General features: G+C 31.2%; 4 protein-coding genes across 10 annotated transcripts; all 4 read left to right on the top strand.

The window, feature by feature from the left end:
- The first annotated feature begins 2,181 nt into the window (after positions 1–2,181).
- On the top strand, positions 2,182–2,871 carry LOC123905350 (agamous-like MADS-box protein AGL61). Its single transcript, XM_045954956.1, has one exon. The coding sequence runs from the start codon at positions 2,182–2,184 to the stop codon at positions 2,869–2,871; it is 690 nt and encodes a 229-aa protein (XP_045810912.1).
- A 3,678-nt stretch (positions 2,872–6,549) lies between these two features.
- LOC123905349 (agamous-like MADS-box protein AGL61) lies at positions 6,550–7,125 on the top strand. Its single transcript, XM_045954955.1, has one exon. It carries the CDS (start codon positions 6,550–6,552, stop codon positions 7,123–7,125), a length of 576 nt encoding a protein of 191 aa, XP_045810911.1.
- A 3,796-nt stretch (positions 7,126–10,921) lies between these two features.
- Positions 10,922–11,497, top strand: LOC123905348 (agamous-like MADS-box protein AGL61). The gene has a single exon (XM_045954954.1). The coding sequence runs from the start codon at positions 10,922–10,924 to the stop codon at positions 11,495–11,497; it is 576 nt and encodes a 191-aa protein (XP_045810910.1).
- Positions 11,498–20,317: 8,820 nt separating this feature from the next.
- On the top strand, positions 20,318–27,289 carry LOC123911164 (GPN-loop GTPase 3-like). 7 transcript variants are annotated; one of them, XM_045962528.1, is made up of 11 exons: positions 20,318–20,550; positions 21,640–21,736; positions 22,293–22,533; positions 23,736–23,844; positions 23,938–24,019; positions 24,137–24,222; positions 24,540–24,643; positions 24,777–24,907; positions 25,028–25,121; positions 25,975–26,030; positions 26,933–27,289. In XM_045962528.1, exons 3-11 carry the CDS (start codon positions 22,489–22,491, stop codon positions 27,027–27,029), a joined length of 804 nt encoding a protein of 267 aa, XP_045818484.1. In that variant the 5' UTR covers positions 20,318–20,550; positions 21,640–21,736; positions 22,293–22,488; the 3' UTR covers positions 27,030–27,289. The 7 variants fall into 7 exon arrangements, with proteins under 7 accessions (XP_045818484.1, XP_045818486.1, XP_045818488.1 ...); XM_045962530.1 differs by having other exon boundaries at positions 20,353–20,487; positions 22,406–22,533; XM_045962532.1 differs by having other exon boundaries at positions 20,353–20,487.

Below are 27,289 nucleotides of genomic sequence, written 5' to 3'. Positions count from 1 at the left end.
TTGGAGTAGTTGTTTTTAAAAAAATAATATTGTTATGCCTAATACAAGATATAATATTGTTGTGCTGCTCACCGACCAAAAGAAAACAAAAATCACAAACAACTGTGAACATTAATTAATACTCGATTAAAAAAATCCTCTTAATAATATGCGTACAGCATAATTGGAATGAAGCCTTTGAATACATATATTTTCTCTTGTTTTCTAACCAAAATATATTCAAATGAATCAATGGAAAATATTTTGCGGACCAATTATTACAACCTTTTCAAAGGAAAAAAACGAGTTTGGGAAAGTCAATCATTTTTTTTTTGGTATAAAATGATTGTTTTGAATGAAAATGAACGTCCATGAAAATATCTTGTCTCATAAAAACAAGTTTGGGAAATATATTTATATCGAAAATGTACTTTATAAGACTGCATAATTGGAAAGTTATATAATACTGATTTGTTTTTGGTACAAAGACTACTGATTTATACGAAAAGAAAAAGTTACTTAAGGTTACCCATTGGTACAATGATGCTGGATTTGATAGGAAAGATGATGGTTCGATTCATCGCAATTGTGATCGAAAGAGGCTTAAACCACTTAATGTCGGAATTGATACATAATTTATTTTTGGTACAGAGACTGGTTTATACAGAAAGAAAAAGTTACTTAAGGTTACCCATCATTGCTACAATGGTAATTGACGCTGGATTTTATATGAAAGATTACGATTCGATCCATCGCAATTGCGACGGAAGAGGCTGAAATCACTTAATATCAAAATTCACCTCAAAACTAGATTAAGCGGTCCAGTGAGCCGAATACTGAAATGAAAAAAAAAATTACTTCAGGCTGCAAATTTGCTTCATATTTAAAGCCAATTTATGTGTGGTCGTAACCTCTAAGAAAACCTTATGAGAATCTATATACTAAACAAAAGTTAATCTAGATAATAAGAAAGAGAAAGGAATATGCCCTATAAAATAATTTTACATTTTCAACTAATATTTTTTTTGTCATATCACCTCACATTATCCCACTTTTTTGATATGACATGACAAAATGATAGTTTTTTATTGGACGATCGTATAAAACTATTTTATACCATCGGTGCATATTCATTAAATTCAATAAAAAATAATAATAAATTTATCATCTACCAAAAAAATAATAACAATAAATTTATCAACAATGTTAGTTTTTCTAAATTGCCTCTTATAATAATAAAAATAATGATAATAATAGCAAGGGAGGCGATCTTCTATGGTGAGTTGGTGACAGGAGAGTGGAGTAAAATCTCAACCATTCATTTGAGTCAATTAGACATATCCAATTTTTTTTTTTGACTTTCATCGTCAGTTTATCTGATTTATAGGTCGGTTTTAGTATCAAGTGGTTTCATCCACCTTTCGATTGCAATTGCGAAAGATCAAACAATGATTCTCTCCACAAAACTCAATATCAATCAACATTGTACCAACTAATTAACTATTAATGACATATCAAATTACGGTAGTACTCATTTTTATTGGACTCTATAAGAAATAACTTTTTTATCATTCACATTATGCAAATTTACACAACTAGACAAACTTAAAATAACTAAAAAATTAGAGAGAAAATTTGATTATTAAATTTGATGTGCTTAGGGGCATATAATTTTAATGACAAAATTTATTTTATTTTTCATCTCTAATTAAATTTCAAATTCAAGGGAGAGCTTTGCCTTACATTGTGCGGGTCATATTTGGTTCGAGGTATTATTTCCTAAAATTGTAGAACCAGATAATACCGGCCTACAATTTGCACAAAATAAATAATATCAAGAATTTGAACCAAAAAAAAAAATCAAGAATTAAATGTATTATCTTGACCAAAAAAAAAAGTGTTATAATATGGTAGGAGTAAAAATCATTTATTGTACCAAAACACATTGTATAGTGCCAACTAATTCCGTTTCGTATTTAAATATGTATTAAGGTCAAAGATTATATAACTTCCTAGTTTATGTCTAATAATAAAAAGTAATAAAACATATAAAAGGGAAAATTGATTGGGTTAGATGCAAATCAAAGATTTATCAATATATATACTCATGTAAATTTCCACTCCTGGAACAACAAAAGCAGAAGCAATCTTCCTTCTTCTCCTCTTCCCTATTTCATCTTCGCAATACCATTTCTTTACACCATGTTAAAGAAAAAGTCTAGTTTGGGTCGTCAAAAAATCCCTATTGAAAAAATACCTAAAAAAAGTCATTTACAAGTTACTTTTTCTAAGCGTCGTTCAGGACTTTTCAAAAAGGCCAGTGAGCTTTGCACACTATGTGGAGTGGAGATTGGAATTGTCGTTTTCTCTCCGGCTGATAAGGCATTCTCTTTTGGACATCCAGAAGTTGAATCCATCATTGATCGTTATTTGAGCCGAAACCCTCCACAAGAATCCAGTTCTAACCAAATTGTTGAGGCTCATAGAAATTCTAATGTCCGCGATCTCAACATGCAACTAACTCAACTTCTTAGCCATCTCGAGATTGAGAAAAAACAAGGGGAGGAGATAGATCATGTGAGGAAAGCTAGGCAAATGCAATTTTGGTGGGAAGGCCCTATTGATGAACTTGGCTTGAATGAATTGCTCCAACTAAAGGTTTCTATTGAGGACCTAAAGAAGAATCTTGGAAAAATTGCTAGCAAATGCATGATGGAACAATCGAACATGTCTTCACCAAATATTGGGGTTAATGGATTTGGACGTTATGATGACTTTGAGAACAAACCAGGTGTTGGGATTAATATTACTTCAACCTTTCCTAATCCCTACAATCTTGGTTTTCGACATGGATATCTTGAACACCAATTTTTTAATACGTATTTGGGTTAACGGTGAGATTGATAGAATTATAATGAACTATCGTAATTTTGGAAAAAAAATATTCTTTGAAGTTTCAATATAATTACGATATCATCGTACTTTTTCTAATAATTCACCATTCATCCAAACATAGGTTATTGTCAAAAAACAAGCAAACTTTTATGGTTTGGTTTTGGATCACATACTATTACATCACTAGTTATGTATTTATTTCCGATTTATTTGTTTTTGTAATTCTTTTGCATTTGGCAAAGAAGTTCGTTTGTGTATTCATGTTGTGTGGTATGCTAGTTGCTGGATCATTAGGAAAAAAATAAATAATAGAAATTTTGCTCACAATGAAGTATTGGTCGAGGTGTTTCTTGAAAAGGTGAAAACTATATCTTGATGACGGTTTAAGTCTCGCAAAAAAGACTTTAGTCACGATTTACATGGGTGGTGGTTTAACCATTTGTCTTGTGTAAGTAGCAGTTTTGATTAAAGGAGTTTGGCTTCTTAAATAAAAAAAAACATGGTTGGAAATAATTGGTCCTTTATAGATCATACAACTTTCTTTGTAAATTTTTCCAAGATCATATATTGCAACTTTCTTTGTGTTGGTTGATGATACTGAGGAATTAGGTCTACTTAATGGTAAAATAAACCAATTAGTGAGGAAGATATGATTTTGGGGAAGGTACTTATTGAAGTTGTCAATTTAGTCTCTAAAATTTACAACTCATAAGCAAATACAGGCAAATTAAAGTAGTGATCACACATATTGACAATCTTGATACATACATTTTTTTTTTGTATAAAGTAATTAAATACCAAGATATAGATCATACAACTCCAAGTGTATCTATATCTATATCTATTCTATACTATATATAAAGAGAATACATGAGTTTTGGTATGAACTTTTCATAATACCAGTAATACCCTTAATTTCATTTTAGTAGCAACAAAAATCTTTTATTAACAAACTCACCATAACATAAGACACATCTTTTATTAACAAACCGACCATAACATAAACATTTTTTTTTTTTGGACATAAGTTAGACACAGCCTGGCCTGCTAGTTAAAATAAAATGGATAAGTCGTTAATAAGTACCAATTACATAAATTATCGAAATGGATCAAAAAGAGGCATAAAATATTAGATAAAACAGTGTTTAGTGTTTACCCTTGCGATATTAGTGATTTTTGGTTTGCCTCTTTGTAGTATTTATTGTTCGATTATCCTCTTGTAATGTTAAGATTTTGTCATTTTAGTCCTTAAATGAATTTGCTGGCTTAAGATTTCTCATAAACGATGACGTTGCAATCTTAGCGAGGGGGTAAACCAAAATTCACTAACATTACAAGGGGTAAAATGACATAATCTTAAGTTAACATGTTTAATAAGGGGCTAAACGGACAAAATCTTGACATTGCAGGAGATAATTGGGAGAAAATATTACAGGTTGTAAACCAAAATTCGCTAACATTACCAGTGGTAAACACTATTTAACCCCAAAATATTTAATAAGTCCAAATTACATCAACATAAATTTAGATTAAAAATAGACCATTAAGTTAAAAAATATCCTTCAAAATGCTTCATTTTGCAAGTCTTCATTCCTCATATGCTTACTCGTTAAAATTTTGAGGTGGCATCTTTGAATTAGGAATTAATTGTGTGATATATGATTTATTTGTCCCTGAATCTGACTTAGGTATGGAACCCTGATGAGTGTTGGTCCTCTTAAAGATGGGATAGGTTATGGTTCTCTCATGCGTGATGTTTTGTGAAGAGAGGGGAGAATAAGAAAAAGAAAGACAAAAGAGGTGGATATATATTAACAAAAGAAAAACAAGATCCTAATTTTTATAGATAACTTATACTTAAACATCAACAACAAATATTTTAGAAATATTTAACAAATTGAAATTTTGAGATACCATGCTTTTTGAGGCCCTGGGCGAAGGGCTGTGTTGCACTTGCTCATGACCGTCCTTGCTTTTTATTTTTTTTATTTACAAATTTTCTTTCTCAAAGAATAAATTTGTAAAAACAACATTAACTATCAATAAATTTATTATTATTATTACTATGAAGTTTCTCACTTCCTGTGATTTGGTCAATAGAATCCTAGGAATGAAGATTAGTAATTAAGAATAGGGAGAGTATAAAATTACTTAAGAACATTTATGAACAGAAAAAATATCATACCCATTATTTAAGAACATATATTTATTGGTACAGTTTAGAGACAAGTTTTTTTTCTTCATCTCATGCATTAAAAATAATTAACCTTAAATTAATTTTGAAGAGACAAGATAATATTAGCATCTGGTAACGAATTTTTGTTCAACCTCAATCCTCATTATTGCTAAATTAATTAAAGAAATCAATATACCAAAGGAATCTTTAACTTGTCTACAGAATACAGACAGTAACATAAATAATGCACCCAATAATTCAGATCCTTACCATTTTCTTTCCAATTTTTCTTTTCTTTTTTGGTTTTAACAGCTGGTTCAGGACGAGATCTGACATGTAGTGGTTCCAGTCCCCTCCCAAATGCAGTTGCGGAGATCGAATCGTGGCCCTCCCTACCAAGTCCAGCATCAATCACCACTGAACCAACTAACATTTGATATTCTTTCCATTTTTTTCATTACTAAGGTTTTTAAATGTTTTGGAGTGTATATAAAATATATTTGGACTCACTTAATGTCATACTTTTGCATTTATATTCTCAAAACTATATAATAATGAAGGAAATGGAAAAAATTATAAATGAAGAGGATCCTAACTACTTTCGATTGAATGCATCCATTTTAGTAGAGAATTGGATTGAATGTCGTTGGACTGCATACAGTCAATATGAGTACACTTTCTTTTCTTATTTTTTTAATGCCAATGTTAGTAATTAGTTGCTAAGAATTTTAGTTTTAAAGTTGAGTACACAATAACATTTCTATAGGTTTAATTTTTCAACTTCTTAGAAAATATTAAAATTATAATGTTATATACATATAAACCTAGTTGTGACATATTTAAAACCACTTTTTTCTAAAAAAAAAAAAATCATAAACATGCCTTGATAATATAAGTATTTCAAATCCAGCCATGACTGTCATTAGGATCAAATACAAGGGAGAGCTTTTCCTTTTATTGTGGGTCGTATTTGGTTCAAGGTAAAATTGTAGTACTCAGATAATACCCGACCTACAATTTGCAAAAAATAAATAATATCGAGAATTAAATATTGTGTTATAATATAAGTATATAAGCCTCTAGGTTTGGTCTAGTAGTGAGGGGTTTGGGTAGTATGTTATAGGTTCTGGGTTCGATTTTCATCTTGTAACAAAAAAAAGTGTTATAATATTTTAGGAGTAAAAATCATTTATTGTACCCTTGACAAAAAAATCATTTATTGTACCAAAAAACATTGTATAATGCCAACTATTCCCGTTTTATATTTAAATTAAATAGCGTATTAAGGTCAAAAGATTATATAACTTCCTAGTTTATGTCTAATAATAAAAAGTAATAAAACATATAAAAGGGAAAATTAATTGGGTTAGATGTATATCAAAGATTTAGCAATATATATACTCATGTAAAATTTCCACTCCTGGAACAACAAAAGCAGAAGCAATCTTCCTTCTTCTCCTCTTCCCTATTTCATCTTTGCATTACCATTTCTTCACACAATGTTAAAGAAAAAGTCTAGTTTGGGTCGTCAAAAAATTCCTATTGAAAAAATACCTAAAAAAAGTCATTTACAAGTTACATTTTCTAAGCGCCGTTCAGGACTTTTCAAAAAGGCTAGTGAACTTTGCACACTTTGTGGGGTGGATATTGGAATTGTCGTTTTCTCTCCGGCTAATAAGGCATTCTCTTTTGGACATCCAGAAGTTGAGTCTATCATTGATCGTTATTTGAGCCGAAACCCTCCACAAGAGTCCAGTTCTAACCAAATTGTTCAGGCTCATAGAAATTCTAATGTCCGCGATCTCAACATGCAACTAACTCAACTTCTTAGCCATCTCGAGATTGAGAAAAAACAAGGGGAGGAGATAGATCATGTGAGGAAAGCTAGGCAAATGCAATTTTGGTGGGAAGGCCCTATTGATGAACTTGGCTTGAATGAATTGCTCCAACTAAAGGTTTCTATTGAGGACCTAAAGAAGAATCTTGGAAAAATTGCTAGCAAATGCATGATGGAACAATCGAACATGTCTTCACCAAATATTGGGGTTAATCGATTTGGACGTTATGGTGCCTAGCTTTGAGAACAAACCAGGTGTTGGGATTAATATTACTTCAACCTTTCCTAATCCCTACAATCTTGGTTTTCGACATGGATATCTTGAACACCAATTTTTTAATACGTATTTGGGTTAACGGTGAGATTGATAGAATTATAATGAACTATCGTAATTTTGGAAAAAAATATTCTTTGAAGTTTCAATATAATTACGATATCATCGTACTTTTTCTAATAATTCACCATTCATCCAAACATAGGTTATTGTCAAAAAACAAGCAAACTTTTATGGTTTGGTTTTGGATCACATACTATTACATCACTAGTTATGTATTTATTTCCGATTTATTTGTTTTTGTAATTCTTTTGCATTTGGCAAAGAAGTTCGTTTGTGTATTCATGTTGTGTGGTATGCTAGTTGCTGGATCATTAGGAAAAAAATAAATAATAGAAATTTTGCTCACAATGAAGTATTGGTCGAGGTGTTTCTTGAAAAGGTGAAAACTATATCTTGATGACAGTTTAAGTCTCGCAAAAAAGAGTTTAGTTACGATTTACATGGGTGGTGGTTTAACCATTTGTCTTGTGTAAGTAGCAGTTTTGATTAAAGGAGTTTGGCTTCTTAAATAAAAAAAACATGGTTGGAAATAATTGGTCCTTTATAGATCGTACAACTTTCTTTGTAAATTTTTCCAAGATCATATATTGCAACTTTCTTTGTGTTGGTTGATGATACTGAGGAATTAGGTCTACTTAATGGTAAAATAAACCAATTAGTGAGGAAGATATGATTTTGGGGAAGGTACTTATTGAAGTTGTCAATTTAGTCTCTAAAATTTACAACTCATAAGCAAATACAGGCAAATTAAAGTAGTCACACATATTGACAATCTTGATACATACTTTTTTTTTTTGTATAAAGTAATTAAATACCAAGATATAGATCATACAACTCCAAGTGTATCTATATCTATATCTATTCTATACTAGATATAAAGAGAATACATGAGTTTTGGTATGAACTTTTCATAATACCAGTAATACCCTTAATTTCATTTTAGTAGCAACAAAAATCTTTTATTAACAAACTCACCATAACATAAGACACATCTTTTATTAACAATCCGACCATAACATAAGCATATTTTTTTTTTTTGGACATAAGTTAGACACAGCCTGGCCTGCTAGTTAAAATAAAATGGATAAGTCGTTAATAAGTACCAATTACATAAATTATCGAAATGGATCAAAAAGAGGCATAAAATATTAGATAAAACAGTGTTTAGTATTTACCCTTGCGATATTAGTGATTTTTGGTTTGCCTCTTTGTAGTATTTATTGTTCGATTATCCTCTTGTAATGTTAAGATTTTGTCATTTTAGTCCTTCAATGAATTTGTTGGCTTAAGATTTCTCATAAACGATGACATTGCTATCTTAGCGAGGGGGTAAACCAAAATTCACTAACATTACAAGGGGTAAAATGACATAATCTTAAGTTAACATGTTTAATAAGGGGCTAAACGGACAAAATCTTGACATTGCAGGAGATAATTGGGAGAAAATATTACAAGTTGTAAACCAAAATTCGCTAACATTACCAGTGGTAAACACTATTTAACCCCAAAATATTTAATAAGTCCAAATTACATCAACATAAATTTAGATTAAAAATAGACCATTAAGTTAAAAAATATCCTTCAAAATGCTTCATTTTGCAAGTCTTCATTCCTCATATGCTTACTCGTTAAAATTTTGAGGTGGCATCTTTGAATTAGGAATTAATTGTGTGATATATGATTCATTTGTCCCTGAATCTGACTTAGGTATGGAACCCTGATGAGTGTTGGTCCTCTTAAAGATGGGATAGGTTATGGTTCTCTCATGGGTGGTGTTTTGTGAAGAGAGGGGAGAATAAGAAAAAGAAAGACAAAAGAGGTGGATATATATTGACAAAAGAAAAACAAGATCCTAATTTCTATAGATAACTTATACTTAAACATCAACAACAAATATTTTAGAAATATTTAACAAATTGAAATTTTGAGATACCATGCTTTTTGAGGCCCTGGGCGAAGGGCTGTGTTGCACTTGCTCATGACCGTCCTTGCTTTTTATTTTTTTTATTTACAAATTTTCTTTCTCAAAGAATAAATTTGTAAAAACAACATTAACTATCAATAAATTTATTATTATTATTACTATGAAGTTTCTCACTTCCTGTGATTTGGTCAATAGAATCCTAGGAATGAAGATTAGTAATTAAGAATAGGGAGAGTATAAAATTACTTAAGAACATTTATGAACAGAAAAAAATATCATACCCATTATTTAAGAACATATATTTACTGGTACAGTTTAGAGACAAGTTTTTTTTCTTCATCTGATGCATTAAAAATAATTAACCTTAAATTAATTTTGAAGAGACAAGATAATATTAGCATCTGGTAACGAATTTTTGTTCAACCTCAATCCTCATTATTGCTAAATTAATTAAAGAAATCAATATACCAAAGGAATCTTTAACTTGTCTACAGAATACAGACAGTAACATAAATAATGCACCCAATAATTGAGATCCTTACCATTTTCTTTCCATTTTTTCTTTTCTTTTTTGGTTTTAACAGCTGGTTCAGGACGAGTTCTGACATGTAGTGGTTCCAGTCCCCTCCCAAATGCAGTTGCGGAGATCGAACCGTGGCCCTCCCTACCAAGTCCAGCATCAATCACCACTGAACCAACTAACATTTGATATTCTTTCCATTTTTTTCATTACTAAGGTTTTTAAATGTTTTGGAGTGTATATAAAATATATTTGGACTCACTTAATGTCACACTTTTGCATTTATATTCTCAAAACTATATAATAATGAAGGAAATGGAAAAAATTATAAATGAAGAGGATCCTAACTACTTTCGATTGAATGCATCCATTTTAGTAGAGAATTGGATTGAATGTCGTTGGACTGCATACAGTCAATATGAGTACACTTTCTTTTCTTATTTTTTTAATGCCAATGTTAGTAATTAGTTGCTAAGAATTTTAGTTTTAAAGTTGAGTACACAATAACATTTCTATAGGTTTAATTTTTCAACTTCTTAGAAAATAGTAAAATTATAATGTTATATACATATAAACCTAGTTGTGACATATTTAAAACCACTTTTTTCTAAAAAAAAAAAAAATCATAAACATGCCTTGATAATATAAGTATTTCAAATCCAGCCATGACTGTCATTAGGATCAAATACAAGGGAGAGCTTTTCCTTTTATTGTGGGTCATATTTGGTTCAAGGTAAAATTGTAGTACTCAGATAATACCCGACCTACAATTTGCAAAAAATAAATAATATCGAGAATTAAATATTGTGTTATAATATAAGTATATAAGCCTCTAGGTTTGGTCTAGTAGTGAGGGGTTTGGGTAGTATGTTATAGGTTCTGGGTTCGATTTTCATCTTGTAACAAAAAAAAGTGTTATAATATTTTAGGAGTAAAAATCATTTATTGTACCCTTGACAAAAAAAATCATTTATTGTACCAAAAAACATTGTATAATGCCAACTATTCCCGTTTTATATTTAAATTAAATAGCGTATTAAGGTCAAAAGATTATATAACTTCCTAGTTTATGTCTAATAATAAAAAGTAATAAAACATATAAAAGGGAAAATTAATTGGGTTAGATGTATATCAAAGATTTAGCAATATATATACTCATGTAAAATTTCCACTCCTGGAACAACAAAAGCAGAAGCAATCTTCCTTCTTCTCCTCTTCCCTATTTCATCTTTGCATTACCATTTCTTCACACAATGTTAAAGAAAAAGTCTAGTTTGGGTCGTCAAAAAATTCCTATTGAAAAAATACCTAAAAAAAGTCATTTACAAGTTACATTTTCTAAGCGCCGTTCAGGACTTTTCAAAAAGGCTAGTGAACTTTGCACACTTTGTGGGGTGGATATTGGAATTGTCGTTTTCTCTCCGGCTAATAAGGCATTCTCTTTTGGACATCCAGAAGTTGAGTCTATCATTGATCGTTATTTGAGCCGAAACCCTCCACAAGAGTCCAGTTCTAACCAAATTGTTGAGGCTCATAGAAATTCTAATGTCCGCGATCTCAACATGCAACTAACTCAACTTCTTAGCCATCTCGAGATTGAGAAAAAACAAGGGGAGGAGATAGATCATGTGAGGAAAGCTAGGCAAATGCAATTTTGGTGGGAAGGCCCTATTGATGAACTTGGCTTGAATGAATTGCTCCAACTAAAGGTTTCTATTGAGGACCTAAAGAAGAATCTTGGAAAAATTGCTAGCAAATGCATGATGGAAAAATCGAACATGTCTTCACCAAATATTGGGGTTAATCGATTTGGACGTTATGGTGCCTAGCTTTGAGAACAAACCAGGTGTTGGGATTAATATTACTTCAACCTTTCCTAATCCCTACAATCTTGGTTTTCGACATGGATATCTTGAACACCAATTTTTTAATATGTATTTGGGTTAACGGTGAGATCGATAGAATTATAATGAACTATCGTAATTTTGGAAAAAAATATTCTTTGAAGTTTCAATATAATTACGGTACCATTGTACTTTTAATACGTATTTGGGTTAACTGTAAGATTGATAGAATTATAATGAACTACCCTAATTTTGGAAAAAATTATTCATTGAAGTTTCAATATAATTATGGTACCATTGTACTTTTTCTAATAATTCATCATTCATCCAAACATACATTTATGGTTATTGTCAACAAAAAAAAAGTTATGGTTTGGTTTTGGATCACATACTATTACTAGTACATCTCTATTATGTATTTATTTCCGATTTATTTGTTTTGGTAATTCTTTTGCATTTGGCAAAGAAGTTCGTTCGTGTATTCATGTTGTGTGGTTGACAATTGCTGGATCATTTGGAAAGAAATAAATAATAGAGATTTTGCTCACAAGGAAGTATTGGTTGAGGTGTTTCTTGAAACGGTGAAAACTATATCTTGATGGTGGTTTAAGTCTCGCAAAAACAAAAACTTTAGTTACTATTTAAACGTGTGGTGGTTTAAGCATTTGCCTTGTCTATGTAATCGTTTTGGTTAAAGAGGTTTGATTGTTCGCCTTATTTTGCGCTTTGTATGTTTTTTTTATCTTTTTGTTGTAAACTTCTTGTATTATTTGTTAGGCACATCTTGTGCGTAACCTATTCTTAATATAATTGTTTGGCTTCTTAAATAAAAAAACATGGTTGGAAATAATTGTTCCTTTATAGATCATACAACTTTCTTTGTAAATTTTTCCAAGATCATAATATTGCAACTTTCTTTGTGTGGGTTGATGATGCTGAGGAATTTGGTCTACTTAATGGTAAAATAAACCAAGATGTGAGGAAGACATGTTTTTGGGGAAGGTGGACTACTTATTGATGTTGTCAATTTAGTCTCTAAAATTTACAACTCATAAGTAAATTTGGTTCTCGTACGATATAAATTTCTAGGCGCCATGTTTTTTTTTTGGAAAATGATGGATGGTACGACAAAATTTGTCGTCCATATTGCACGACTCCGTGATTTTTCAAATTAAATTTTTCTTCTTATTTTATTTGACTCTAAATCAGTGGCTGCATTTTTTATGAATTACTAGTAAATAACAAACATCTCTCTAGTAGTGGTACTCCAAATCAATCCTATAAATTATTTTATCGGGTCCATTTTATAAGAACACTTTGAAAAAATCATACAGATTAATGAAACATATTTTTCTAGTTATTAATTCTAAAATTTTCTGGACTAAAAAAAATTATTTTAGTAAAAAAAAATCTAAAATTTTATGTTTTTTTCCAAAAACTAACCTTGGACTAACATGATAAATAGATCTCTCTAATTAACGCACTTGTTATGAATATTATTAGTAGAATTCCACATAGGTCATTGACCCATGTAATTGGCTCATTATGTTTACTATACTAGTATATAGATGATATGTATCATTGGAATGTAACCCTAATCTTAGTAGTGAATAATATACACTATTATTTCTCTCTTTTCTCTCTTATTTTATTTTATTTTATTTAATAAGGGGAGAAATGGAATTGTATATTAAATTTATACCTATATATAAGAGGATACAAAATTATTTATCTTATTTATACTAGTGTAACTCTTGTAAAGAGCATGGTGTTATGTTACTTTGCCATTTTTTGTTTCTGTATTGGTTTAATTTACTTTTGAAAAAAACAAGGTAGCATGAAATGAAAAAATTCAATGGTCGTGCAATTCGACGACATACGGTGTCGTGCTATATAGCACGGCTCTTTTTTTTTACACCTTATAAAGTCATAATAAATACTAAGATAAATATAAACAAACTAGAACATCGACCCGTGCGGTGCACGGGTCTGATTAGCGGTAAGATATATAATGATTAAATAAAATATGATAATTCAAATAATGTAAGGAATATGAAAAAATTTGAGTAACATTAAACGATATTTCAACAATAATTTTGGATAAATATTTATACAAAGAAAATTATGTTATATTACGGAAGACTTCCTTATAGACCACATTTGAAGTTTTAGTCGTATCTTCACCATCGTCATCGATGATCAATATTTTTAATCCTTTTCTACAAGTAACTCTTGAAATTGCAACATACAACTGACCATGTGAAAACACTGGCGACGGAAGATATATCCCAACATGCTTTAAAGATTGTCTCTGGCTCTTATTAATAGTCATCGTAAAAGAAATCATTATAAGAAATTGTCTCCGTTGAAATTTAAAAGGAATTCTCACGTCAGATGGTGTTAGAGAAAATCTAGGTATGAAAACCTGATCACCAATATTACTTCCTGAAATAAATTTTCCTTCAAGAGCACGTTTTCCCAATCTCGTAATAATAAGTCTTGTTCCAGTGCATAATCCTAATTTTTTATTCAAATTCCTTAATAGCATAACTGGAACTCAAACTTTAAGTCTCAACTTGTGATTTGGAAGTCTCGACGTAGAAATCGTGTTAAAAAATTCGGGAGTATGAACATCATCCACTGTTTGACCGTCTACATTTAGTGAGTGGAGTATCATAACTCAATATGTTTTTTCTTCACCAGGAATTAAAGCCAACATATAATCATTTATTGTGTCGACTGTTGAATTTTTAGGAGCTAGTATAGTTCTATTTTATAAAAGTTGGGGATAGGTGCTTTCAACGATAGAAGCAAGAGGATTACCTGAATTTGGAATCAATAAATCTGTTGGAATGTCAAGTTCTAAATCATATTTGTTCAACGTCTGCACTCGAAGCACCACCGAGAAGCCTCGTATTTTTACTCAATGTTAAAACTTCACAAAAATTCCAAAGAACCGAAGAATTAATAGTAGCATGAACAACTTCTGGCCTTGTACCTTTGGGTATTACCGGTAGAATTTGTCTAAAATCTCTGCCAAACACAACAACTTTTCCACTGAATGAAATGTGTTTATTTTTTTCATCAACAGACTTGAGAATATCTTTTAAAGTTCAATCAACAGCTTTGAAACAGTGTTTGTGCATCGTTGGTGTTTCATCCCATATAATGAGCTTTGCTTTTTGTATTAATAGCGCCAAAGGGCTTTTAGGAACTATGGTACATGTCGAAAACTCGTCAACATTTAGAGGAATATACAAAACCTTGAATGTGTTGTTATACCGCCAGATATAAGCAATGCAGCGATCCCATTTGAGACAACTGTTAAAACTATCTCACCTTTTAAGCGTAATGCGGCTGACATGGCCCTCCAGATAAATGTCTTCCCTGTACCGCCATAACCATAAAGAAAAAATACACCAGGTTTGTTTTCGTTAAATCTTGTCATGATTGTGTCATATACTTTACGTTGCTCTGAAGTCATAGTTGACATCAATCTAACATGTTCCTCATCTAATGATTGTTTGTTATAATTCAATTCGTCGTGTATTAAACTATTTTGTATATCAGAAACTAATGAAGTGATTAGTGACATGACTATGATTGTGTTTGGTTGTATTGCAAAAAAAATTGATTTAGCAGAATTGAGTTTGATAGATTTGATTTTGGTTAAAAGTGAGTTAAACAGAATTGATTTATGTTTGGATACATTAACGTAAAAATAAAGGGTATTTATAAAAATATTGATTCTTTTTCCATTATTTTTTTTTTGACAAAATTCTTTTTCCAATTTTGAAAAACTACAATTTAATAAACTGCATAATAAATAATTTAAAAAATGATATAAGTAAGGTTACATGAGACATTGAAATGTGAAAGATGCTTTTTTTTAATAGACTTTAATATTGTTGAAGGTGTTAAAGTATGAGAATATATATATATATATATATATATATATATATATATATATATATATATATATATATATATATATATATATATATATATATATATATATATGGGTTTTCTAACTTAGACCCTAGTTAGGTCTAAGTTAGCAAGGTGCACCTTTTCAATTGGACCAAAATACCCATTCTTTTTAATTAATTAACCAAAATACCCATTAATAGACGCGGATCCAGTGTCGCGCGCGTACCGAAGTACCATTATTACAGACCGTTGATTTCCATCAGACAGCCAAGATCTGATCACATCAAGACTGTCTGATCAATCCGACAGCCCAGATCATCCTGATCCATCAGATTCCAGCGCGTGCGCCACACTGGATTACAACCTGGAGAGAGAAAAATTTGCTTTTTAAAAGTTGGACACGTGTCACACAATGTTGGCTGGACGTGATTTTTGTTCATTTAATACTTTGAACTCAATTATTTCGTTGTAAATTAATTTTTTTTTTTTTTATACCAAAATTCATAATTTTTTTTTTCTACAAATAGAGACTTGGTTCGTATGATTTGGACACCGAAAAAAAAATGCAATTTTTCACTACCTTAATCTCATTTTTTGTCTACTAAATACGTTACTTGTGTGTTGTAATTTAACACGCACCACTCAACCAACTCACTGAAACCATTATACCAGGAAAATAGTAGATAATATTCTGGAACTTTTGGTATATTTTATGAAATTTTTAGAGACCTGAAACTATTTTTAGTTAATTAAATGAGATAAAACGGTAATTAAAAACTAATGTTTGCTTCTGAAACCATTTTACTGGTAGAATGGTTGCACATAGTTGTATTCTGAAACCATTTTACTGGTAGAATGGTTTCAATGAGTAATTTATTAATTGTGTTTGCTTCTGAAACCATTTATCTGGTACAATGGTTTCAGAGAGTTGTAATCTGAAACCATTTTGCTGGTAGAATGGTTTCAGTAAGTTGATTATTAGTTATTTGCTTCTGAAACCATTTAGCTTGTAGAATGGTTGCACATAGTTGTACTCTGAAACTATTTTACTGGTAGAATGGTTTCAGTGAGTAATTTATTAATTGTGTTTGCTTCTGAAACCATTTAGCTGGTAGAATGGTTTCAGAGATTTGTACTCTGAAACCATTTTCCTGGTAGAATGGTTTCAGTGAGTTGATGTAAGGTAGTGAAAAATGAGATTAAGGTAGTGAAAAATTGGGTTTTTTTTTTCTGTGTCCAAATCAAACGAACCAAGTCTCTATTTGTAGAGAAAAAAAAATTATGAATTTTGGTATAAAAAATAAAAATAAAAAATTAATTTACAACGAAATAATTGAGTTCAAAGTATTAAATGGAAAAAAATCACGCCCAGCCAATCAGACAGCGACACGTGTCCTGCTTTTAAAAAGTAGATTCTTCTCTCCAGGGTGTAATCCAGTGTGGTGCACGCGCTGGAATCTGATGGATTCGGATGATCTGGACTGTCTGATTGATCAGACAGTCTTGATGAGATCAGATCTTGGCTGTCTGATGGAAATCAACGGCCTGTAACCATGGTCCTGCGGTACGCGCGCGACACTGGATCCGCGTCCATTGATGGTAATTTGATTAATTAATTAAAAAGAATGAGTATTTTGGTCCAACTGAAAAGGTGCACTTTGCTAATTTAGACCCAACTGGATCTAAATTAGTAGCCCCCATATATATATATATATATATATATATAACTTTCTAAATAACACGTGATAATAACTTTCCAAATCTCCCATGATAATTATTCTCTAAATTTATGATCCGGTAGAAAAAAATCAATGATCATGAAAGACATAAAAATATTTCGTGATGAATAATATAGTCAACAATAATTTTGATATGATATACTTTTAAAATTGATGGTGCTTATCAATTATTGCACATAATTTTAATCTCAATTGGTATACTTGCCATAGTGGTTGGAAATATTGCCTTGTACTGAAGGGTTGCAGGTTCGAATCCTAGTCAAGACAAAATTGTATTATTTTTTAATAAAAATTGCATGATAAAATGGAGGGAAAACATGGAAACAAATTAGGGTTTAGAGTTTGCTTATGTATACAAACTTATAATATAAAATATTTTCTTTTTTAAAGGATAAATTTGTAAAAACAACATTAACTATTGTAACAAAAAAAACAACATTAATTATCAATAAATTTATTATTACTTTGAAGTTTATTACTTCCTGTGATTTTGTCAACAGAATCCTAGGAATGAAGATAGTAATTAAGAATAGGGAGAGTATAAAATTACTTAAGAACATTTATGAACTGAAAAAAATCTCATACCCATTATTTAAGAACATATATTTACTTTAGTCAAAAAAAAAAAAAAAAAAAAAAAGAACATATATTTACTGGTACAGTTTAGAGACAAGTTTTTTTTCCATCTGACGCATTAAAAATAAGGGTCTTGTTAACATGTGCATATAGGGCACATGATAACGTATCTTAATATAGAAATTTAACATTTAATGATACAAGACATTTAATGCTTGAAAAGTTAAAATGCACAATTACCACCGAACGAACTAACTATTGGTAAAATAATCTTTTACTTGCCTACATAGTAACATATATAATGCACCCAATAATTCACATTGACTTTCGATTAAAAATCTTCTTTAATAATGCATCCGTTTTATTAGGGAATTAGATCGAACGCGGTCGGACTGCATACAATTAGTAACTCAGAATCGTCTGATTGAGAGTAGACGGTTCATATCTTAAGACAGTTTTTATTTTTATTTAATATAAAATTCTGGAATGACATTTAGACCGCTCAATCAAGATCAAACAATCTAAAATCTATTGATTGCATGACTGCAACACTATCCGTTTATTAGTAATATAACAAGAGTACATTAATACAGTACTAGTTTCAAATTTTAAAGTATTTATATCTTTTCTCTTAAATAAAAAAAAGTGTTATAGGTGTTTACCCTTTTTGTAATATTAGCGAATTTTAATTCTGTAAAAAAAAAATTGGATTCCCCACGTAATGTGAATATTTTCTCATTTTAGCCCCTCAGTGGACAATTTGACAGTTGACCACGTCAATTTGCTTAGGTGGCACATTAAGTTGGCTTTTAATTTTTTTTATTAATTTATTTGATGACACGTAGATAAACGATTCCACCTAGTTATTATATTTTTTTTAAAAAAAATAATTAATTAAAAATTCTTCATCTTCTTTAAACTCCCACATGGCTATCACATTTGGCCACATGTATGACTAGCAATGACCCGAGCCAACTCGTGAATAGTTCAAAGCTTGATTCGATAATGTGCTCGTGAACTTGGTTCATGAACCAAATGAGTTGAACTTGAGTTAAAAATTAAGTTATACATATATAGTTCGATAGGTTTGACTCACGAACTAGCTCGGTTATATATATATATATATATAACTAAAAAACTCACTTGGGTTGATGCATTGGTATTGACTTGGGACCTGAGAGTGTGCTCCTCTTGAGGTCTGAGGTTTGATTCTCTCTGGTGCCATCAATAAACTTTTCAATTCCCTATGTACGACTATTATCCATTCTCCCTTTACCAAAAAAAACAATTTTACTCGTTGAAACTCTCTTTCTCAAAAGGATTTTCATTATACACCTGGGATGACTTTTATTTTAATTTAATTTAATATTTGCTTAATAGTTTAAAAGGTTAAAGAATGTGATTTGACTTAACGAGTTGAACCTAAACGAGCCGAACTCGAGCTGAAAAAAGAGTTTGTGTCAAACTTGAGTCAAGTTTTGAGCTGAACCATTTCTTATCGAGTCGAGCTCAGACGAGTTCGACACAGTTTGAAACTTTCACTGCATGGGAGACAAAAAATTTACTGCCGACAGGTTCGCTATGTGGCATGCGAATGATGTTTTTCCAGTTTTTTTCCATTTTGTAGCAAGAGGGTAAAATTGGAACAACAGGGGTTTATGAGAGTCAATAGAGGCGCAAAAAGAAATACTCTTATCAATAAAATAAGAAGCCCAAGCCCTTATATATATATATATATATATAGAGTCAGGATCCGTTGACACCAACTAGTTTGACACCAAATGTTACACCTCTCAATAACGTTTTAACCGATATAAATTTTATAAAATCCACCGTTGGATTGAAAGTTTACATCATATAGATCATTTGTGTAAAATTTCAAATAAATCCAAAATCATTTGATATGTTATTGAGATACATCAAAATTAACGGTTTTTGTATTTTTTTAAATGCCGTTAATCTTTATGTGTCTTAATAGCATATCAAATGATTTTGGATTTGTCTGAAATTTTACACAAATGATCTATATGATGTAAACTTTCAATCCAACGGTGGATTTTATAAAATTTATATCGGTTAAAACGTTATTGAGAGGTGTAATATTTGGTGTCAAACTAGTTGGTGTCAACGGATCCTGACTCATATATATATATATATATATATGGGATTTGCTATAACACACCCACCTATTTTTATGAAGGTGTGCATTAGCAACGTACACCTTAGGGTGTATTTAATCACTTTTTAGTTATTAGTTGCTAAAACACACCTTCTAAAAAATTAGTGGGTGTATTCTAGCAAATGCTTATAGGAGTTGCTAACGTACACCCACTTATTTTTTAGAAGGAGTGTTTTAGCAACATGCACCTCAAGGTGTATGTTACCACTTTTTAGTTATGACTTGCTAATACACACCTTCCAAAAAACAAGTGGGTGTACGTTAGCAAAACCCTATATATATATATATATATATATATATATATATATATATATATATGAGTTAGAATCCGTGTCAAATTTTACTTTAAAACAAAATCTAATCCGTTATTAGGTTAGGTCATTTAAAAAGGGCATGTACTCACGTGACCACCCTAATTTCTTTTCCCACCAAATCCCTAATTCCGTCTTTCTTGTTCCGGGAGTACCTACACTTCTTCCTAACTTGATCCTCATAAAGGAGTGATTTTAAGAAATTTTGGACGAAGAACAATTTAATAGGTCTTGGATAAGGTCAATTTCTTTCTCTTCTTATTACTGCCACTGGTTTCGCCTCTTCTGATTTAGCTAAAAAAGGTATATCATCATCATCATCATCAGATTATACTATTAAACTGTGTTTTTCTTTTCATTATCACTTCATCCTCTTTAAGATTCTTTGCTGGCGAGCTTCTTATAGCCTTCATCTCTTTGGTAGTAGATCAATGACCAGATAATTAACGCCATTAGCATGCAATACCATTATTCTCACCTTAAATTGATCTTCACCCTCAGCATGCAATACCATTAGTAGTAGATCAATTTAAGTGATGAATTTAAATCCTTAATTTATTCTTCTATACGAACATTATTTCACAAAATTTATTCTTTTTAATATATTGTTTTGTTCTTAAGTGCTTGTTTGGATACACGTCTGGAAGCTCTTTACGTGCGTTTACCGAGTAAAACGTGATTTGAGTCAAAAGTATGATGTTTGGTTTCAATAGTGGAGAATTGATTCAAGCCTCCAAACTCACGTTTTCTTAAAGCTAGTATTTCAAGCTTCCACGTCCAGCCAAACTCAATTCTGAAGATTTACTTTTGCAGGGGTAGAAAAAATTGAATTTATGTTTTTGTTTTCTATTGTAAGTTAATTATATGCTGAACGTGTTAAGTTTTACAGTAATAATTTTATTTTTATTGTTTTTCTAAGTTAATTATATGTGTATTTCTTTTTTTAGTCTAGTATTCTAATGGCTAAAAATTCAACCTTAGAAGTAAATAAGTGAAGTGTCCAATTTTAAAATTTGGTTCCTACATAATATATGTGATGTCCTACCAATTGATTTAAACTCACAGAGACATTGTATTTTTTAGGTTTAATTGTATATTTAGTCCCTTATGTTTATTTTACGTTTCAATTTGGTCTCTTATGTTTAAAAAGTTTCAAGTTGGTCTCTTATGTTATTGATGTCAACATAAATTTGTTATTTTTGTTAAATTTTGAGTTAATATTTTTTAATTTTTCGTTGAAATTTGAGTTAATTTCTCTTAAAACTTTCACATAGTACCCTCCTAAGTTATTTGCATACGCAAATATGTTAGCTACGAAGATGATTTAAATATTAAATACAGTATAAATTATAAGGGTATCTTGGTCTCTCACTAGCTATATCGTTCTCTCAGCTTCCGCCGGAGTTGAACGACTTCTTAAAACCAGCCAGGGGTTGGAAGTCAAAAACCCTACCTACCGACGTTCCTTGCGCCGCCGTTCTCGAACAAGGTATGTTTTATTTCATTGCATTTGCGATCATACACAAAACTCATGATGTTGTTGATGATGATAATAATCTATTTGCTTTAGTTTAAATGTTGGAGTTTGCTTCTTTTGATGATCCTTTACCATTATTCTTACTTCAAAGATGTGAATGCTAAAGTTCCGTTCCTTTTTTGTAATGACCTAACTTTGTCTTTTTTAGTGCTGTCATATTGTGAATTATGAAATTGGGGTATTTTTTAGTTTCATAATTTGGGATATTTTTCTTGTGTTAGTGTATATGTGATATGTGATAATGACAGTTATATTCCGTGCCTTCCATTTTTCTGTCTCTTTCTTTACTTCTCTACAGTGAGTTTTTGAATTATGATTTGTTGTTTTGTGGGTGTGATTGATTGAGTTAAAATTGTGCCACAATCTGACTTACATGCTGATTATTTGGTAAATAATGAAAATAATGTGGACCTAGTTTTGTGGGATTGCATTGACAGCACTAGTTAGAAGTATGGTTTTGATATTTTTTTATTTTTTTTTGTTTGGGTTTGATATTTGATAAATTCAGGTTTTCTTGTACTGTCTCTCTATCTTGGTCCCTGTGGTTTATGGCCTACACTGATTTCGTGACTTTGTTTTTCGCCATCGTTGTTTGGTGTGCTGCTTACATCACTGTTGCAGTTGTAGCTTCTTTTCGGGCTGTCCATTATCTTTGCATTTTCTGAACTTTGGAGGGAAGCTGATTGCAATTTCACAAAGCTACAATGGGTTATGCACAACTTGTTATAGGTCCTGCTGGTAGTGGCAAGGTAATTCATTGTTTTTGCTCTGTTAAACTACTAAATATTCTGTACTTGGGACCGATTTGGATCCTCAGCAGCGGCAACCTCTGCTGCGGTGCCTGCTGCTGGATCCTGACCCTTCAATTGATCCACCTTTAAATTCCATAGTAATCCATATTAATATTTAAAGTATGTAATTAAACCTATTAGGAAGCAAACAGGAATATGTGCACCGCAAAGTTTTACTCACGCCGCTTTCTTTATTTTCTGGTTCCTGGGATAATAGAACGCATACAGAGAAAGCAACAAACATGCTCTGTTCCAATCTCTGGGCACCGATTTCTTTTATGCTACGATAATTGGTTTTGCGCGATTTGAAATTTTAATCCTCACTAATTTGTCCATCTAATTTATATTTGAAACTTGTTGAGAATGATGCTGGTCTCACAGCCAATGCTTCCTTCACCGCAAAGAACTAACTTTGAAATTGTGTTCTTTCTCTTTTATACTCCTTGGTGATGAATGGGCATTGGTAGATTTTTTTGCATGATTTTTCTTCTTTTTACGGTTTAATTCTGGGTCTGATTTTGATTTATGTTTGAAAGAAAGCATACACTTAATATTGTAATCACTAAGAAAAATATGTAAACAGGTAATTGAAGGTAAGAAAATGGATATATAAAAGATAAGATGGAAATTAAAGAGGATTTGTTAAGCATGTGAAGTTAAAGAGGAACAGCAGAGGTTTGATATCGTGCTTTATGAATTAATTTGAAACTTAAAGGTGGATCAATTGAAGGGTCAGGATCCAGCAGCAGGCACTGCAGCAGAGGTTGCCGCTGCTGAGGATCCAAATCGACTCGGGACCTGTTTCAATTAACATTTTTGAGCTTATTTATTTAATGGCATAAACATCTGTTTGTGGGAACTTATGGATTGGAACCAACTTCGAACTCATCCCCATAAGCTATTTTCAGCTTATTTCCATAAGCTTCTCCAAGATAGCTTATGAGAACACCTTATAGCTTATATGAAAATAATTTGAATTTATTTTATATTTTGCCTAATAAATAGTTTATACATAAGCACTTATATGATAAGCATTTATGCTAAAAGTCCTTAATTAAGATGTTTATTCAAACTGGGTCTTGATGTATTCACAATACTATTCCCTTTCATTGATTAAATGTTGAGATAATTATTAACATGTGTTTCTCTTTGTTGATTAGTCTACATATTGCTCGAGTTTGTACAAACACTGTGAAACTGTACGACGGGCAATACATATTGTGAACCTTGATCCAGCTGCTGAAAATTTTGACTATCCTGTTGCGATGGGTAAACAGAATGTGTTGTGTGGCTTCTTCTTTTGTGACTTCGGGTTTCTTGTTTCATATGGATCTTTACTATTTTGGGCTTAAATGTTTGCAGATGTAAGGGAACTCATTTCCCTGGATGATGTTATGGAAGAGCTTGGGTTAGGTCCTAATGGTGGCCTTGTATACTGCATGGAGTATCCTTTTCATTTGTTCTCTTAAAATGTACGCTCTGTGTCTTTAATGAAATTAACGACAACATTATGTACTTTCTTTTGCTGTTGAGATTTTGTCGCCTTAATTATTATACTTAGACACCTTGAAGATAACCTAAACGATTGGCTTGATGAGGAGCTGGACAATTATTTGGATGACGAGTACTTGGTTTTTGATTGCCCTGGTATTAATGCCCATTTCTCTAGTTATTTGTCGTTTATATTTTTATGCACTGGTATCAAAATATTACAATTATGAGAATTGTGGGATTGTGAGGTGATAATGTTGTATCAATTGCAGTTGCATAGCATGCAAGCTACAGAAACAGAATTGGTAGTATAATGCAACTACTGCTTATTCTAATATTTGCCCTTTTAATATTTACATGACCAGTTTGTGTAGCCTAAAGTTAATTGTATTAAAATTGATTATTAAGTTTTTTTGGTTGCAATTGGTTTGACAAAATATGATCAATTAAACCATCCTTGTAATGTTTTGCAGGTCAGATAGAACTTTATTCACATGTGCCAGTGTTTCGGAATTTTGTTGAACATTTGAAAAGGAGAAATTTTAATGTATGTGTTGTGTACTTACTTGATTCACAGGTTAGTGATAGTTTTGCAATTTTAGCTTAAATCATGCTTTCTTTTAAGCTTTTGACTCACTCACGTTCCGTTAGACTTCCCATTATTTGTTTTCTTCTTAATTTTATTGGATAATGATTTTGAAATATTCCAGTTCATGGTAGATGTGACCAAATTTATCAGTGGATGCATGGCTTCCCTTTCTGCAATGGTTCAACTTGAACTACCTCATGTCAATATCCTCTCAAAAATGGACCTTGTGACTAACAAAAAGGATCTTGAAGAGTAATTACTGTCATTTTCTTTCACTAATTTGTTTCCGCTGTTTTTGTTTTTTGTTATTTGTTTCCGCTGCTTTATTTGTTCAAATTCTAATTCTAATTTATGTATTTTTTATGCTCTTAGATTCTTGGATCCAGAACCTACCTTTTTACTGTCTGAATTGAACAAACGGATGGCTCCTCAGTATGCAAAGTTGAATAAAGCTTTGATTGAACTGGTGTGTAACCTATGACTATTTTAAGAATGTATCCCCCATCAGTAATATTGTAAAGTATGTATTCATTCATTTTCTTGGTTTTCATTGGCAAACCATTGACTAGCAATTAGCAGTTTTGTCGTACAGGTGCTGAGATTTTGTAGAATGTAAGATACTAGGAAACTTAGATAACAACTTCATTAGAATTATTTTTGACTTAATTAAAGTTGATTTTAATAGATTATGGTCTATATTAAGTATTTGAATTGATTCTTATTTTGAAAAAGCAATACAATACTTGGTTGATGTCTAGTAAGCATGAATGTTGATTGCATTCCAGGCAAGATTCCGAGTGTGGTTTAGTTTTCGTCTTTTGGTATGATATTTTGGCTGTGTGCATACCTAACCATAACCATGATTTTCACATAGCTGTACTGCGCCAATTTCTTTAAATAATAAAATAGAGTAATTTGCGATGGCCAATATGTTTTTCCCTTTTTAGACTGAAACAGCAAGTCATGTATCCAATCTACCACGCTGACCTTGTTGCATTATCATGTCCTAGAATCTTCCTGCTATAATTACGTTAGTTTGTCTTGCGGGTTTTATATTTCTGCTATTTTTCTCTTCTAATCCCATTTTTTGTGGAAATGGTGAATGGACCTCATTTGTTCATTCCAAGTCTTGGAAAGGATTGAAAGTTCCGTTTCAACTCATTTGCATAATACTCTAATTATGGAACGACATTTCTGATTATTCTCTTACTGCTGAAGCTTCCTAGATATCAATTAAGTTATGCAATGATTGTTTTCAATCCCATCAGCTTATTTATTTAGTTAATAGTTAATTTATTCATTCATTCCTTTGTCAACAGGTAAGTAGTTATAGCATGGTGAGTTTTATACCACTAGACTTGAGGAAAGAAAAAAGGTACACACTTCTATCTTTTTACTGCTTACCTTTCTTCCTGTTCATTTTGTAAATGGTGTTATATTGTTGTTATATAAAGTATATGGTGCTCTTTCTCTAGTAAACTGTTCATCGTATATCGAATAAATACTGTTGATGATGTTGAAATAGTAAAGTTGAAAGTTATAAGCTGTTGTAAATTGTTTTCATGAAATAACATTGCATACATTAAGTTGAATTCAAGTTATGGTTGTTGTACATTAAGTTGAACTCAAATTATAAACTGTTGAACTCAAATAACATGGCATACATTAACTATGAGTTGTGTTTTCAAAGCCTAAGAAAGTATGACTTATTTGATTGTCTTTGTCACCATTATTTCAAAATATTTGATTGACTTATTTGATTGACTTATTTTATAACTGGCTTAGCCAATTCTATCTTACAAGCTGGTTTTGTAGGGTTGAGTTAGGCTGTAAGTTCAAATTCTAAGAGTGTGCAACAGACTTGGTTTTTATTATATGAACACGGTTTGGGTATATTGTTTTGATGGTAGCATTCTTAACTATTTGTTCAACCATGAATGGAGCTTCCTCATTTCGAGGAATGCACTTGTTCTTGATTTATTTTCACTATGCTGTAGAGCGGTTTATGTTCATTTATTTGTTTGAAACTTAGGAATTTCAACTAATTTTGATTAATAAAGTCCAGCTCTTAAAAAGCCAAAAATGATATTTCGGTAAACTACCGAAATGAACCACTTTACCGCTCGTGTTAAAACCCCATGGTTAGTCTCTTATCTATTTTGCATTTTGGATGTTCTGCCATTCTTTTTATGACCTCTGTTTCTGTAGTGCTTCCCTACCCCCCAAAATAAACCGATTTTTGTTTTGTACTTACTGTTGGATTCTTCCCATTTACAGCATACAATATGTATTGGCTCAAATTGACAACTGCATTCAATATGGAGAAGATGCCGATGTGAAGGTTAAGGATTTTGATCAAGACGATGATGAGTAGCTGACTCTCTTCTGCAGCAATGCTTGGTATGATACAAAGTACTGTGTTCACAATGACTTAATGGTTATCAAGCTCAAATTGTTAATACAATAGTTTTTAGTTATGTTTAGTGTGAATTGGGGACCTTGACGATTTATAAAAATTTAGCCACCTGATGGGGAGAGAAGTTGGGGATGGTGCTTAATCAAATACTTTGTTGTTACTGCTTGTTTGGTTACACCAACATAAACTTATTCAGACCTCATTATTTTGGTTACTAA

This window comes from Trifolium pratense, linkage group LG2, assembly GCF_020283565.1.
Source record: "Trifolium pratense cultivar HEN17-A07 linkage group LG2, ARS_RC_1.1, whole genome shotgun sequence".
NCBI lineage: Eukaryota > Viridiplantae > Streptophyta > Magnoliopsida > Fabales > Fabaceae > Trifolium > Trifolium pratense.
Note: the sequence above shows the minus strand (reverse complement) of the source record. Positions and strands in the feature narration are given on the sequence as shown.